This window comes from Uranotaenia lowii, chromosome 3 (genome assembly GCF_029784155.1).
Source record: "Uranotaenia lowii strain MFRU-FL chromosome 3, ASM2978415v1, whole genome shotgun sequence".
Taxonomy (NCBI): domain Eukaryota; kingdom Metazoa; phylum Arthropoda; class Insecta; order Diptera; family Culicidae; genus Uranotaenia; species Uranotaenia lowii.
The window spans coordinates 221,039,622-221,055,407 of record NC_073693.1 but is presented as its reverse complement, the minus strand read 5'-3'; the positions used below and the strand labels follow the sequence as shown (position 1 = coordinate 221,055,407).

At 40.5% G+C, this 15,786-nt stretch overlaps 2 protein-coding genes across 4 annotated transcripts in view; both read left to right on the top strand.

Annotated features, from left to right (window-relative positions):
• The window catches only part of LOC129754853 (cAMP-dependent protein kinase inhibitor beta-like), a 40,896-nt gene extending 25,116 nt beyond the window's left edge, over window positions 1-15,780 (top strand). The window contains exons 1-4 of one of the 3 annotated variants that reach the window (XM_055751087.1): window positions 7,324-7,475; window positions 7,961-8,242; window positions 13,796-13,923; window positions 14,008-15,780. In XM_055751087.1, the coding sequence (XP_055607062.1) occupies window positions 7,406-7,475; window positions 7,961-8,242; window positions 13,796-13,878 (435 nt within the window). In that variant the 5' untranslated portion in view covers window positions 7,324-7,405 and the 3' untranslated portion in view covers window positions 13,879-13,923; window positions 14,008-15,780. Of the gene's footprint in view, window positions 1-7,323; window positions 7,476-7,960; window positions 8,243-13,795 lie in introns of those variants that run through there. The other 2 variants (XM_055751086.1, XM_055751088.1) reach the window with 2 other exon arrangements.
• Window positions 533-2,902, top strand: LOC129753102 (uncharacterized). Its single transcript, XM_055748905.1, has 4 exons — window positions 533-668; window positions 1,753-1,936; window positions 1,993-2,089; window positions 2,146-2,902. The coding sequence occupies exons 1-4, from the start codon at window positions 533-535 to the stop codon at window positions 2,536-2,538; spliced, it is 810 nt and encodes a 269-aa protein (XP_055604880.1). The 3' UTR covers window positions 2,539-2,902.
• Window positions 15,781-15,786: the final 6 nt, after the last annotated feature.

The following is a 15,786-nucleotide window of genomic DNA, read 5'->3' as shown; positions in this document are numbered from 1 at the left end:
ACTCGGCCATGCAGTTCGTCGGAATTTGGGGAGGGCTGGCAACCTTGCGTGGGATTGCCGCCACTCAGTGTCCTGAAAGCAATCCTGTCATTCACAGCAGCGTTATCGCGCTGGGGATAGTAGCACTGGTGAGTCACCGTAGCTAGGCGCTACATACCACGTCGCTGCAATTGAAATGATTGTCAGGACACCAAAAACCACAAAAACGACCAGCAGTAATACATTCAAGTTATGTAAGCAGACTTCATGTTGCAGACCACGAGCTTTAGACGCCACCTAAATACAAAATGATGATGGCAGACAGACCAACTACTCTGGAAACCTTGCCTCTCATACTCATCGGAGAAACAATCATCGTTGTAAATTTCAAATAGAAGCGTGAAGAGCCTTCGAAGTCCTCGAACAACCGAAAGCGAAAACCCGTCACACTATCAACGGCACGAGGCATCAAGACACCGAAGAGAAACCACGGAGGAAACTCATCATCGAACAACAAATGCAGTCAGCAGACGCATTCAACAAACCCTCGAACATGACGAAATACCCGATGCAACGACACACCGTACTCGACAACACCCGAATACGTCAAACCAGGAACTCGTCACGTCGCTCTCCCAAGAAAGGAACCGGCGAAGCAAAGTCACCACAACAGAAGCGAAGCGACGCAGGCACATCCCGAAAACGACATACCATCGAATACAGCACTGCACTGCAAGTTGTGAGGGGTAGACATCATGACGGCCGCTACCGCCATATCGACTTCAGTGTAGGCTGTGAAACTTCCAAGACACTCATCTATTCGTTCATCCCGCTATGCACGCAGTACCATCACTGAGGACAACGAGCAACATGCCGATAAAATCAGCTCTGACCAAGATTGGAGGCCACGAACTACTAAACAAACCCCATCGATGGCACATCTGTTCAATTTGAATACAAAACACACTTGCTAAGAAAATATGATGAAAAACTTAAACCTCAACGACGCAATTTAATACAGCTTAGTCTTAAACACTATCCATTGGGTCAAGTCGAATATTAAGTACGGTTTGGGGGTCGTCAGGACAAATAATCAAAAGCAACGCGATCTAGAGGCGCGGTTGATAACCTCTATCTGGACTCCTGGCGATTTGGGAACTAAATACTCCCTTTCCTGTTACCTTGCTTAAAATCTTTTGTAGATTAGTTCAAATGCCAAACCTCTTATTGTTACTTGTTAAATCGTCTAGTTTTAATCAGTTAAGCTATCACGATTTTAGTTATATGTTCATGGGATCAATCAAAGTTGCAACATCCAGAGACATTTAGCCACCATGAGATGGCATTGAGATCATCATTTAGGCACACAATGTCGCCGTATTTTGCAGTTCAGCTGCCATATAGTTTTGTTGCTTTGTAGTTATCGTCTTTGCGGTTCAGCCGCTCATCGTAGTCAAGCTACGCGTGGGATATACCCATACTTTCTGATCTTTCAAATAGTCTCTGCGCTTCGAAGTCTAAGCGTAAGCAGAGAGTTTTTTGTGAGGTTCATTCAAGCCTCACAAAAAACTCTGATCCCATGATAGGATTGTGTAGCAATTTTAGTTTCATGCATATATTTAGCACGCACTCAATTTCTAAAAGGCCAGATAACTGACACTAAATCCCCTCAGTGTGGGAACATTTTGTAAAGTTTGAAAAAACCCCTCGCGTGGAAATGCGCACGTGAGCACACTTCACACCGTCAAACGTCAATTGTCGCCACCGTGTAAGAAGAAGGAAACAGCAAAAAAAAAAAAAGTACTGAAGTCACGTGTAAAAAGGCAAGTCGACGGTGGTGCCGGATCCCGTGCAAGTGCGATTCTACCGGAAGGACATTTCCGGCAGAAATTCGCTTGAAATCCTTTAGAAGGCATTCGCACCAGGTAGAAGGAGACGTCATCTATCTCAGCCGTTGGTGAGTTCACACAGCAATATATAATAGCACGTGATAGATAATCTTGTTCTGCTCAGGTTGTTCCCTCGGGCTTGGAAACCGAACAGCATTCAGATCGGGACGAAGCAAGCCGTGACAGAAACAAATCAGAAAGAAAAATATCCCCGATACAGGGTAAGACCCATAAGAAGTTGAAAGTGGAACGGATTCTAATCGAGTCGTGCCCAAAGGGTTTTTGTTTCTTGCCTCTTCTTCCCAGGAACTGCGCACCACTGCACCGATCCACGTGCAGAAGATCACCGTGCTCACATTTGTTGCCTTCCCTCGGTCAGGCAAATCGACCGTGGAAGAAAAAATCGCCAGCGAAGCGGTTTGCACGTGCAGAGTTGGGCGAGGCCTGTCAGTCGTCATCCAGGCCGCCCACACCAAGGAAAAGCGTCGCAAGCGATATCCTCAGAACGTGTAGTGTAGGGCGAGGCCTGTCAGTCGTCATCCAGGCCGCTCACACCAAGGAAAAGCATCGCAAGCGACATCCCCGGAACGTGCAGTGTAGGGCGAGGCCTGTCAGTCGTCATCCAGGCCGCCCACACCAAGGAAAAACATCGCAAGTGATATCACCGTAACGTGTAGTGTTGGGCGAGGCCTGTTAGCCGCCATCAAGGCCGCCCACACTAAGGATAAAACATTGCCAACAATATCGTGCAGTCTCGTAAGGGACCTGTTAGCAGAAACAAGGGGCTCCAGGACTGAGGAAGTTTGTCGTCTGCATCATGCCCAGAACATGCCATCTCGAATTCCAATGACCTTGCCTGTTTCCCCATGTCGCCAAGGGAGTCGGCGAAAGGGATGCTGAGGACAGTAGCGGCGAAACAGCTCGTTGACCTTATCGAAAGATGACATCTGACACACATGCACGTAAGTTAGGCCTATTCTCCAATGAAATTGATGCGAATATATGACATACAAAATTAAGTTCCCTTTCCTTTGTGGCGTGATTTAGAAGGTGCGGAGCACAGCTTTCTTCAGAGGTTGCGCCGCATCTGTAAAATAGCAAGTCCATCACAAAACATTGAAGTCGAAATCACTAGATATTTCATTGAAGCGCGCGCAGCATACATCCAACGGGTTGTTTTGACCGTATTGGGTTCGTCGCAGGGCAAGTCTAAGGAAATCGCGCGTCCGGGTTGTTCTGATGGGAGCATTTAACGGCAGTAGTGATAGCAGTTCTGAGCAATCCACGTTGTTCTGCAGGAGGTCGAAGATGAAAAGCCGTTGTAGGTAAACGCGCCTTGATTCCAGTGTCGGCAAATTCAATAACAAACAGCGTTGTTCATAAGGCGGGAGGTTATGAGTGTCGATCCATTGTAGTTGACGCAGAGCATATCTGATGGAGCATCGTTGTACTCTCTCGACCCTGTTTACATGCACAGTCTGATATGGTGCCCAAATTTGCACCCCGTACTCCATAATACTGCGCACAAGAGCGCAGTACAAAGATTTCAAACTGTAGAAGTCATTGAAAAATGATGTGTTTCGTCGTATAAATCCAAGAACTGCAAAGCCTTTCGCTACTGTTGCGGAGATATGCTGGGAAAAGTTTAGTTTACTGTCCAAAATAATTCCAAGGTCCTTGACAGTAGATGTGCGGTTCAAAACGGTCGTTAGTACTTTATATTCGAAATAAAGTGGACGACGTAGACGAGAGAATGAGAACTGCATTTAGTGACATTGGGTGCCATACCATTTTGGTAGCACCAACTTGAAAGTGTGTCTATGTCCTTTTGAAGAGCACAACAATCAACCAGAGAGGAAATCGTTCGGAAAATCTTGAGATCATCGGCGTACAGAAATTTTTCTGATTCGATCGTGGAGCCTAGGTCGTTTATAAAGAGAAGAAAAATCAAAGGTCCTAAATGACTTCCCTGAGGAACTCCAGAAGTGATTTCGAAAGGTGTCGAGTTAATGTTTTTCAGTCGTACAAAAGCAGTTCGGCCTACAAGGTATGAATTTTGATTCGTATCTCCTCTTGCTTGGACACCATTTTGATAACTATTATTAAATCTGATGAGAAAATACAAATAGAAGCATCATTCTGTATGTTGGTTATCCACCATGGGTGCACGGATTCACCGCAGTTTCTGCCTAAGTATGAGTTCACATGCATTCTTTAGACTATTAAGTTCGCCAAATCTAGAATGCAGCTCGTATACCATACCCGGACCCCATGGCTTCGTATGAACTGTTATGGTCTGAATGTATTGTGTTGATGTATAGGTATATTATGGAAGAACGAGTCTTTCAGGTGGGCTAGTTTACTTACAGGTATTCCGGCATCCGTGTATATACCTGGCCAGTTGCTATTAAACATTCTTATTATATAGTCAGTTATATGAGGAAACACATCTTACCTATCGGCCGCTCATGGAATTCGAACCCAAAAGTTTTCTTGTCGATACCGGAAATCGAACCCAGTACGCCTGGCATACCGAAACCAGACTCGCGCCAGCCTATCCACTAGACCACATCGACGCTAAAATACGAATAGAAGCATCATTCTACACAAAAACTTACAAAATGAGGGGTGGTCTGGTTTTTTATATGAATGGTTAGAAAAAAAACGGGAAATTTAGGTTGACCACTTTTTGATCCGAACATCCTTTATCTATCTCATATTTCAGGTCTGGTGTACCTTTTTTCATGTCCCATTTTTTAATGTCACATGTCTTGGATCTCAAATCTCAGGTATCGAATTCTCGACAGAGCTGGAGAAGAGCAGTGTTCCGAATATCACTCATTTTCAATGAATGTTTCTGATTGCCCTTCGCACCTGAACGTACAGCGGTCGGGTTTCGTTATTGATTGCTACTGGACCTACCCGATCATCGATCGTTCAATTCATCGCTAAAATACAGATCACCTCGCACGATGCTTGCTGTCAAAACAGTGCAGCACCATCATCAAATTGGAATCTCACCAATGCGCAATGCATATGGCGAATCTTGTTGGTCTTCGATCAGGAGTGAATGGATCAGGCAGTGAGTGAGTGATACATGAAGCCGATCATTAGCGTATTTTGTTTGATTTGATATAGGGGGAAGTCGTCTACTACCGGACACTTAAGGTTTTTAAGCAATAACTTCAAAAATAGATTTTTGTAAATATTGGTTCCTCTACTGATTTGAAGAGTATCAATATTATGATAACTTAACTATATTAGAAAAAAAATAATTTACGGCATATTCATGTGGTAAGAGAAATCATTTCATGTTAGTTTTCACTCATTTCCAAAAGTGTTGTCTATGGCCGGACACTACGAATTACTTCACCAAAGTTGTCACCAATGGCACAACACGTAGCAAAATGACTGAAATCACTTGCACAGGTCTTGTGAGATGTGTTTTCCAATACTGAACGTTCTATAAAGTCAGTCATAAAAGTTTTTTGACAAACCAGAATGAAACATTTGTTTCGAAAAAACTAGAGAAAAATTGTCTATGACCGGACAGCAAAATCTTAAATTTCTCAGAGGACCAAAATAGTTTCGTAATTGAATCCTTATCTTCTGCTAACCAATTGAGGGTGCTATAGAGATAAAAAAATGAAAGTTTCAAGTTGAAATCATCTATAATTTTTAATATTTTCTTGTCCGGTCATAGACAACAACTTGGTGTCCGGTCATAGAGAAATCGCACTTTCTTTAATTTTCCTAATATTTCGTTTGAACTTCCATTCTGTTATCTTATATCTACTGTAGTCGAAAGATAACCAATCAACGATGTCGTTCATGTGCTGTTCAAATTTTATAAGCCGAAAAAACTGACCACAATACAAATGCAAAGTTTAGGCGATCCTCTCCGTACTACTACGCAAAAGCTTTAGATGCCTATCATTGGTTTACTTTTTCAGATTGGATTACCATATTTCTAACACTATATCAGGCTACTATTTACTTTATTTTCATGGTGTTAAAACATTATTAGGATATTGTGTTTTCGAAAAATCTATGTTGTCCGGTCATAGGCGATGTCCGGCCATAGACGACTTCCCCCTACAGCAAATTAATAAATTTATTTGTTGTTATAACGTTTTTTAACATCAGTAGGATTAAAATCAAATTGTGTTTGTGAGGGAAAGATGTTCACTTTCGTCGTGTTTTTAAATTTTTACAAGTACTTTTATTAAACTGTCGTCCGTCACGTTAAAACTACTGAGAATTTATGGTGCCCCGCACAACTTTTTGATTTTTCTCGTCCTGCAAAAAATAATTTTGAATTTCATATAATTCAGGCAGATACTGAGTGAGCTACATTCAGAATGGATCAGTTTGTATCCAGTTGTAAACCGATAATTCTGAATGATGCGACTCGGTTAGCATAGCTGATAGGAGCGCTGATCGAGATTGCATACCAGCCAGGCGAAGCAGTTGCGAGAGGCGCTATCCCATTATACAATCAGAATGTTTCCAACAGGAAACGCATCCTGAGTGTTTGTTTTGATTGATATTCGGAACACTGGAGAAGAGTCTCTTGCTACTCTTTCGACCCAGTTAGTTCGGTTTAGTCCAAGTCAAAAAGTTGCATTTCGACAAGCGTGCTTAGTTGGTTTCTCAATCATTGTAAAAATACCTGTTGGTCTTATGAGGGTTCTTTCTGAACAGTTTATCGCGGAATTCATGCCCAGCTGTGTTCCAGCGAACAAAATCCCTTCGATACGCATGCCCGAATAGCCGCTTCAAAAATTTGGCTGTTTTCTAGTCGATTTCCTGAACTGTAAAAAAAATCTCTGAAAAATGGGTCGGACTTACGAGTTTTACCGGTTAATATGTATTACGACGGGTGATAGATTTTTTACTAGCAATTTTTGAAACACTTGTTCTCATCGACAATTTAAAAAAAAATATCGGAAATTGCTCCCTACAATGAATCATTCAAGCCTAATGTAGGAGAGGTTAGTTCCATTTGAAATACAAACTATGTATTTCAAACGGAACAAACCTCTCCTATATTCGGCTTGATTGATTGATTGTAGGGAGAAATTTCCCGATAAAATTTTTAAATTGTGTTCTCAAGTGTTCCAAAAATTTCTAATATAAAATCTATCACCCGTCGTAATACATATTAACTGGTAAAACTCGAAAGTTTCCCGCCACACACCGTCCTACACGGTAGGTAAACAACAATGATTCGTATTCGCCATGTAATCAGGCTTATCAAATCAACACTATTGTAAAATTTAGATAATTCGTCTCTCTCTGAAATTTAATGACGACATCATATACTAACTAGCGGCCTTATCTCTCTTGTTCGGTTATTTTTTCCTCTATTCAGTTCATTTGGCCACGCTCATTTGTTTGTTCATTGCCAGCTCCCTCAGTACGTGTCGGGCAATTGCAAGGCGTGCGCGCACACGAGAACCTTTCAAGAAGGTTCAGGTTCGATTTCTTCTTAATCAATTTCGGCATTGGTGGCAGTGATAAGGAACCTTAAAGACATGCCGAACACAGTGTTGGAGCATCCGATTCGGAAACAAAAACTATCAAAAAAAATAAGCCGTTTGAAAGGTACTTTTTCCTGTTAGGTCCCCCGTGTGTTTTACGGTTGTGTGACTCGTTTGTTTGTTGTGAGTTTCTGAATAGAACGAGTTGAAATTGAACTGAACGCCCCCTATGTTTTACATTTTTCTTTTGTTTTGCTAATCTTAACTAACCCAAACAGCGTGACGACAGATTAATTGAATTAATTAAATTTATGAAGGAAAGCGTGTGATCTAGCCTACATTTCCACCGAGTAGTCGTGAAACCAAAGAAGCAGCCAATTCTAACCATATCTTATCACAGCAATAACAGTCACCAAGAGGCGATTCGACGTCACATTTTTACTCGACGCGACTCTGACGTCAATTCAATCGCCTTGCATCTTGACTTGCTTGTGCTTGGTTTGAATCTAATTTCGATATAAGCATATCTATATTAATGGCATTTTGTTCTGTACGATTGATGTGTTATCTAACGAGAACTCTTTATGTTTATGTTTCGCTTTTGGTTAGTGTTGAACATTCTCAAGCTCGTTGGCGAAATGGATAAAATGAAGGAATCGGCACCCGGTGAAAGTGGTGTGGGTGGCGGCGGTGGCGGAGGACCAGGTGGTGGTGCAGGCGTTGGAGGTGACGGGTCAGGAAGCGGAACTGGTGAAGGTGACGATGTTCACACCGAATTCTACAATACCGGTCGCATTGGGAGACGTAACGCGCTGCCGGATATTCTGGGCACGCATTGCACTACCACGACGGCCGATTTGCCAACACAACTAGGAGCTCTGTCGACATCTGGTAAGTGTTGATACCGTGGGTTTTTTTTTATTTTTAATGGCACAGAATCGACGCATATCGGTCGGATTTTCCCTGGCATTGAAGCATGTACGTGACGATAACATTTCGTTCAATGCACTTGGAAAGGTTGCACTCTCACGGCCTGTATATTTATTTTCACGTATGGAACAATATAAATTAAACTAGTAATTGATTCGGGAACTCTTAAAAACAGTTTACTAATTCGATAAGTTTGTGATTATTATGGATTAAAATTTGAAATTTTAATTTATAATTGCTCTGATATAGACTAAAATTTGACACTATTGGAATATCATTATTTATCAAATGTTAGTTAAATTTTACCGACCATTTGTATTTTTATATATACCTATCAACCGGTTATTTTTATCAACCAAATTAATAATAATAATAATAATTCATTTTATTCGTGTAACATAAGATACGATACAATCTTTTTTAAGTGTTACAGTTGGGTTTATGTTATATAGTTTTAATCTCAATATTTCTGATGCTCTTTCATATCTAACTAATAATCATCAATTGTTACCGTTCAACGGCAAATCTGGATAGTGAAGCTTTCTTGAATTCCGATTTCGATTTTATGGATTTGATGTGGAAAGGAAGATTATTCCAGTTCGAGATGCCTCTCTTATGAGAAACGAGTTATTGTAATAGACTGAACTATGAGATGGAATAACAAAATTAGCAGGTCTAGAATTTCTAACAGGAACTAAACGTTGTTTAATGTATTATGCACCTCCTTTAGTTATTATGCTATGGATTATATTGCATGACCTATATTTATAAAATTTATTGAATGGGAAGCCAATCAATTTTGTTTGATGATGAGGAACACTTGAACATCTAGATAATCTAAGTATAAACATAGCGGACACATGAATTCAAAGCTACTCGAAATCTGTCTAAAGAACTAGTTGTGCAACTAAAATAAACAAAATCTCCGTAAATAAACATCTATTGAAAAAACAGAGCCTTAGTTTTGGTAGGGTTATTTGGTAGTAGATTAAAGTTGGACCATTCGTTTACTTCTTGTAAATCATAATTGATTAATTCTAAGACTATATTCATACATAGGTAATGTTTTGTCACAGCAATAATAGATTGAAACATCATCTGCAAACATCTAGATACTAAAGAATTCCATAATCGACGGTACATTGATGAAAAGAGAAAAAAGAATAGGGCCAAGAATAGAACCTTGTGGAACTCCTGACTAATGTCACATCAGATGAATAGTCATCAATGAAAACGCTCTGGACACGACCTTGAGAATTTATAAATTAATTTTTCAATTAGTTTTTTGTGGAATACTCTGTCGAAAGCTTTAGCAAAATCTATGAAAAGAAGAATAGCTTATCCTTTTTTGTCAAGAGAAACTGCAATATCATTATGTACTTTAATTAAGGTAGTTTCTGTGCTACGGTTGGATCTGGACCCAGATTGATTGCTACTTAAAAGATTATTCTGATTTGTATAGTCCGAGATTTGTTGCTTTATTAACTTTTCAATTATTCTTGAAATCGAACTTAAAAGACTAGCTGATCTTAAATTATGTATGTCATGTCTATTGTTTTTTTTTGGGAATTTTTATGACTTAAACTTCTTTCCATTAAAATGGAAATTTTGAGTCGTGCAGAGATTACAAAAAATAATTTAATTTAAACAAGGATATCAGAATTAACAATGCTGAAAAAAAAGTTCCAGTTTATGTTATTGAGGTAATGAGAAAGTGCGACGTGATCAAAATTGATGTAATCTCGAAACAAATAGCCACCACAAAGATTTTGTTTCGAGAAATTGAGAGCTAAAAATTAAATTATGATTAGATACATCAGGTAGCGAAATTTGACTAAGTTTATGAATGCTTTCGACCGAGTCGGTCATAAATAAATCAAGCACTGAACAGGCTCTGTTATGAAAAAAAGTTGGTTCCGTATTAATATTAATAAAACTAGAGCTTGATAAGGTATCTTTAAAGTGTTTAATTCTAGGAGATCGTTTGAGAAGATCACAATTAAAATCTCCTATGAGAAACGAGTTTTGATAACGAATTGTATGTTGTTGAAAATGATTTCGAAGCATTAAAAAGCAATCTTGTCCGGGTGGATTGTAGTAAACTCCAAAAAACATGTTATCGTTACAAAACAATTCAATTAACATAAACTCAGTGCTAGCACTTTCATTGCATGATTTTGAGATAATTTTAAATCTGATACCACTTTTGATGTAAATACAGATTCCGCCTCCATTTCTATTTCGATCATTTCGAACTAAATTAAAACCGATAGCTGAATCTAGCACGGTGTCATTTAACCAAGTCTCTGTCATGAAAAATATATCGATTTTACTACCCAGGATCGAATATTTAAGCTCATTAAATTTCGTCATACGGCGTGCACAAATGCTTAGCACTTTAATGTGAGCTACGTTTAGTTTATCATTACATGAAACAGCGTTAAGCACAGCTTTTGGAATTTTAATGGTTCTCTGAGGCATCATGAACTAAATTATTATCCAATGGATAGGAAATAGGATAATGTTACGAAAATGGAATTCAAGGCAACTTCACAAACCTGATCAACATTGGCAGCAACAATCGATTCGGAGCGCATTTTACTATTTGTGCTCGTTCTACGATTTATCATGATGTGGCATCCAATCTAGGTTCAACGAGAAAATTGAATGGAATTCTAAAATGATTTAAGAAAAAAATCAGGTATCATTATTCTAAGAATAGAAGAGTAAAACAAATAGTGTAACAACTGTATAGTACCGTATTTGTTTTCTCCTCTCGTTCAGTGTTCCACCGTACCCGATAAAAACAAACACAAATCGTCGCCAGTGTATTGCTACCTCACTCACTCACACGCTCTCTCGCAACACTGACAAAATTTTCGGGGCACTACCGCCCGATGGCAGTGCAACACCAGGTCAAAACCAGTGCAACAATGTCCGAATAAACAAACCGTATTTTTTTTTAGTTGGTAACCACAGGTGGTAAATCCCGGTTTACGGATTGTATTCCAAGGCACAGCGAGCCACCGCGTCCCCCCAGTTTGCTACTCTGGGTCCATGGAAGACTCATGATATACTTCGTGTATACCCTCTACTCCCTAAACTCCACCTGGGGCCGCAGACCTGGTTCCCACCTCGAACTGTTTAGTACACTATGCTTCAATAGTGGGAGGTCTATTCGCGCTAATGCGCTCCAAGGCAATACTCAACGAGACCACTTTCAGCAAAACCTCTCGTCTTTACGACTCGACGCCTGAACTCTCCTCTAACGACTTGAGAACCGACATCTCCTCGCAATGACTCGAGATTTCCACACAAACCTCTCCTCTTCGCGACTTGAGGCCTGATCTCTCCTCTAACGACTTGAGGCTCGATCTCTCCTCTAACGACTTGAAATCTGACCTCTCCTCGCAATGACTCGAGGTGACCACTTGTACCCCTCCTCTTGTTGGTAAGGGGCCTGATCCCTCCTCTTACGACTCGGGACCCGACCTCTTATCATAAAGACTCGGGGTTGACCACACAAACCTCTCCGCCTGAAGGTTTGAGGCCTGACCTCTCCTCTAACGACTCGAAGCCCGACCTCTTATCTTCAGGGTTTGAAGTTTGCCACCTTGCCCGTCGTGTGCCAGATCGAGAGCAGCTTATCCTAGACTCGCGCCTGTCACGGCACACGCGCGGGATTTAAGGCAACGACTCGGATGATCCCCGACGAAGACGTCATCCTACTCCGACTCGAATGGCTCACCCGGCGTCGAGAGTCACTCTACCCGTGGGTATTCCCCGAACGTGGAATAACCCTTTCCCAACGATTTCCACTGCGAAGAAGGTCAAGTCTTATCCCCGCAGCTTCTGTCGTTGAGAACCGCTCTACTCGGATACTCCCCGAAGGTGGAGCATCCTACGCACGAACGCGGCGCACCCACGGCATCCGCTACGCAGAAGGTATTGTCTTATCTTTGTAACTTCAAACCGTGGGGTCGGACGCACTCTACTCGACAGCCCTCCGTCGATGGGGTCAGTCTATTCCGACCGTTGTCCGGTCTTCTTTATCCCCCTTGGCTGGCAACCCTAGGATTTTTGGCCCGCGGATTTTCCTGCCCGTTGTGTGCCAGATCGAGAGCAGCTTATCCTAGACTCGCGCCTGCCACGGCACACATTCGGGACTTGGAACGCTACGACTCGGATGTTTCCCGACAGTGACGACATCCTACACCGACTCGAGAGGCTCGCCCGGCGTCGAGAGCCTCTCTACCCGTGGGTATCCCCCGACAGTGGTTAACCCTCTTCCCTCGAGATCCGCTACGAGGAAGGTATAGTCTTATCCCCGCAGTTTCCCTCTTAGGAAGCGGCACTACTCGGATACCCCCCGACATTGGGGTATCCTACACACGTTCGCGGCGCACCCCTGACCTCCGCTACGCAGAAGATGTTGCCTTATCTTTGTAGCTTCGATCAAGGGATCGGACGCACACTACTCAGATGCTCCCCGCCGATGGAGTCATCCTACACCGTGACTGCCGTTGGTTCCAGCTCCTCTGCAGGGCAGTCATAATCCGGGTGAACCCATCGCTGACCGCATGCCAAGTGTTGGAATCCGCACACATCCTTTGTACAACGTTATCTGCTGTCGTGTCAGGCCCACAGGCGGCAAATATGGAAGTACGTACCGCCGCAAACCTCGGACAGACAAACACCACATGCTCAGGTGTTTCCTCTTCTCCACCACAATCTGGGCAGTATGGCGAAGCCACATGTCTAAACCGGTAGTGGTACTTCATGAAGCATCCATGACCAGTCAGGAATTGCGTTATAGAAGTCCACTTCACCGTGCCTTCTTCCGATCCAGCTCCCGATGTGCGGGATCAGACGATAGTGGTAGTGTACGTAGGTTGCCGAAATAACCTTACTTTTGAAAAAGTTATGCGCTGCAGGCTGAAATAGATCCAAGGCCTAGTACAAGGTCTCATATCATATTTGGGCCAGATCGGATCACGGGGAGGGGTCGCTCAACAGGCCTGAAATTTGTATGAGATTTGGAGACATTTTGTTGGTAGGAATCTGAAAAATCAGTTTTATTATCAATAACTTTGGTCCCCTAAGGTCGATTTCTTTTGAACACGGGTTTCCTTGAAGCTTAAATTATGAATTATGTAGTAAATAGTAGTAGTAAATTTTCAATGAAGTGTTTTTGTTTTTTTGGTTGATGTTGGCTTGAATAGAACTGGACTGATTACCATTCTTATAGGTCGTTTGGAAGATATGTATATCCGATCACAGCAGTGGTTATTCTGCTCAACTGCTAATAAATTTGCTCTCATTTGGTTTGTTTTCTCTTGTTATGCTTCAGCATTATGTGACTCATTAGCAAGCCTTAATTTTACGCGCTAACACATACCGCATTATATATTACCAACCTCATATTTCAAATTTTCCTCATTCCATCCCATCAGCTTACCAAATTCTTCTCCAAAAAACGGCAATCAATACCAAACCAACTATCCCTTCTTCCAGATTGTCCTGCAAAACAAACCAGCACAACAGCCACCAGCAATGAAGCTGCAGCCAATCCCTCCACCAGTAGTGGTGGATCGTAAATGCTTCAACGAAATCAATTACTCTAGCATTAGAAAAGTAAACAGGTAAACGTCACCTCATTTGAAAAAGTTGGAAGGGATGTGAAGCATTCTTATAGCAAACATAATATTGATGCTTTATCATCGCAGGACATCCATCCATGCCACGTGCTCATCACGCCAACCTGTTTGTCTTGGACGGCTGTGTTTGATTCAATGAGCTGCCCATAAATACATTTTGAAACAGTTCAGTACGAAAGGAATCACAAAAACAACAATGACGTATAGAAAAAAAGGAATGAACCAAGATCTCGTTTAGCTAGAAATCAAAGTATTGATTGTAGAAATTCACAAACACTGATGACGAAGGAGCTTTGATATGGCTTAACAAATTTTTGAAAATGCATCACAAAACTTGAAAACGAAAATATTTCGAATATGTTTTGGCTTTTTAAATGGAAATCTGTTTCTCGTAGTTTGAATCGAAGAACTTGTACATTAACTTATTCAGTCAAAATTTAAAACATTCAATTTTCTTTGTTCGTTTAAGCAGCATACAACCAACTCATGCCATGTTTCTAAAGTTAGTTTAGTAATGGAATTAAATGACTGCGAAGAGATTATTTGAGCTGTATTAGTAAAGAATATAGTTTCTAGCTTAGGTACTCGAAGCAATAGCTATTCTCATTGTTTCCAAGTGTAATCTTCATCTGTATTATTAGAGTACAAAGCAATCTTGATTTAAATTTTCGTTTTAGCTCGTCAGACAAGTTATCGTTGACTCAATGTTAGATCCATTCACTTGAACCATTATAACTAAAAATACTTAAGCTAAATTTATTTTAATTCAATTAAGCATTCAATTATTCTATAGGCTACATTTAGTTAAACCTACAATATTCTACTCTTTTCCGACAAAATGTAATGTGTTCCGGACGTTCACTGAAATAAATTCAAATTATCCTAACTGCACGAATGCATTTTATCTACAGGAATATTTTGGCAAAGTTGGGTCCATGGTTCAGTAATGTTCTTTAATTTGATTGATATTGGAATATTTCCTTATTTCACATCGATAACAAAGCGGAGTTACGTTCTATAATTCATTCAATTTGAATTTGGAGCGTTTACTATATTTAAAATATATTGTCAAAAATTGAAAACGCTTTCCTTTCTAACCATTTAAAAAATGTTCCTTTGGTCAATTCAACATTTTTTTGTTCTCTAAAATCTTTAACTTAATGCACGGAATCAATCCCAACTACATATGCCTGCGAATTTCGCGAAGTTATCATCTGCGGATACGACCATACACAATTGTGCATTTGCTCTTGTGGATTTTTTTCTGCTTTCTATTGAAAATATTTAATGGCATTGAAACTGTCCACATGTAGCAAGAGTAATGACATATTTCATTACGTTTTAAAACTGTTTTCCATAGAATGTAACCAACGTACCGGCCCGGAATACTACAAAAATATTACCCCGTTACTTAGTCTAACATCAGCTTTAATTCACATGTTTTGTAACATAATCTCAAACTAATGTAACTGAACCTTAATGTTCTATAACGCACAAATCGAATTCGTTAGAGTCAATCACAACAATGCGTAACCTGATTTTACTTATCAATAAATTTTGTGTTATGTCCGCTTTCAACGAAGGAAATAAGTACGATACGTTTAACTATTGCTTTCTGAACAGACAGATGGAGGGAAATTTTCAAAAACGATGCGCGATTAATTAATTTTTGTACATTGATAAAGCAAAAAAATAAATAAAAAATCTTTCAATTAGTTACCCAGTGATAAAAACTTCGAAAACAGTTCTTACTAATTCGAAAAAAGAGTTAACGAATTAAAATATTCATAATCGTAGATTAGATCTATAAAAATACTGAATAATTTTCGTAGAAAAAGTTAATGCTGA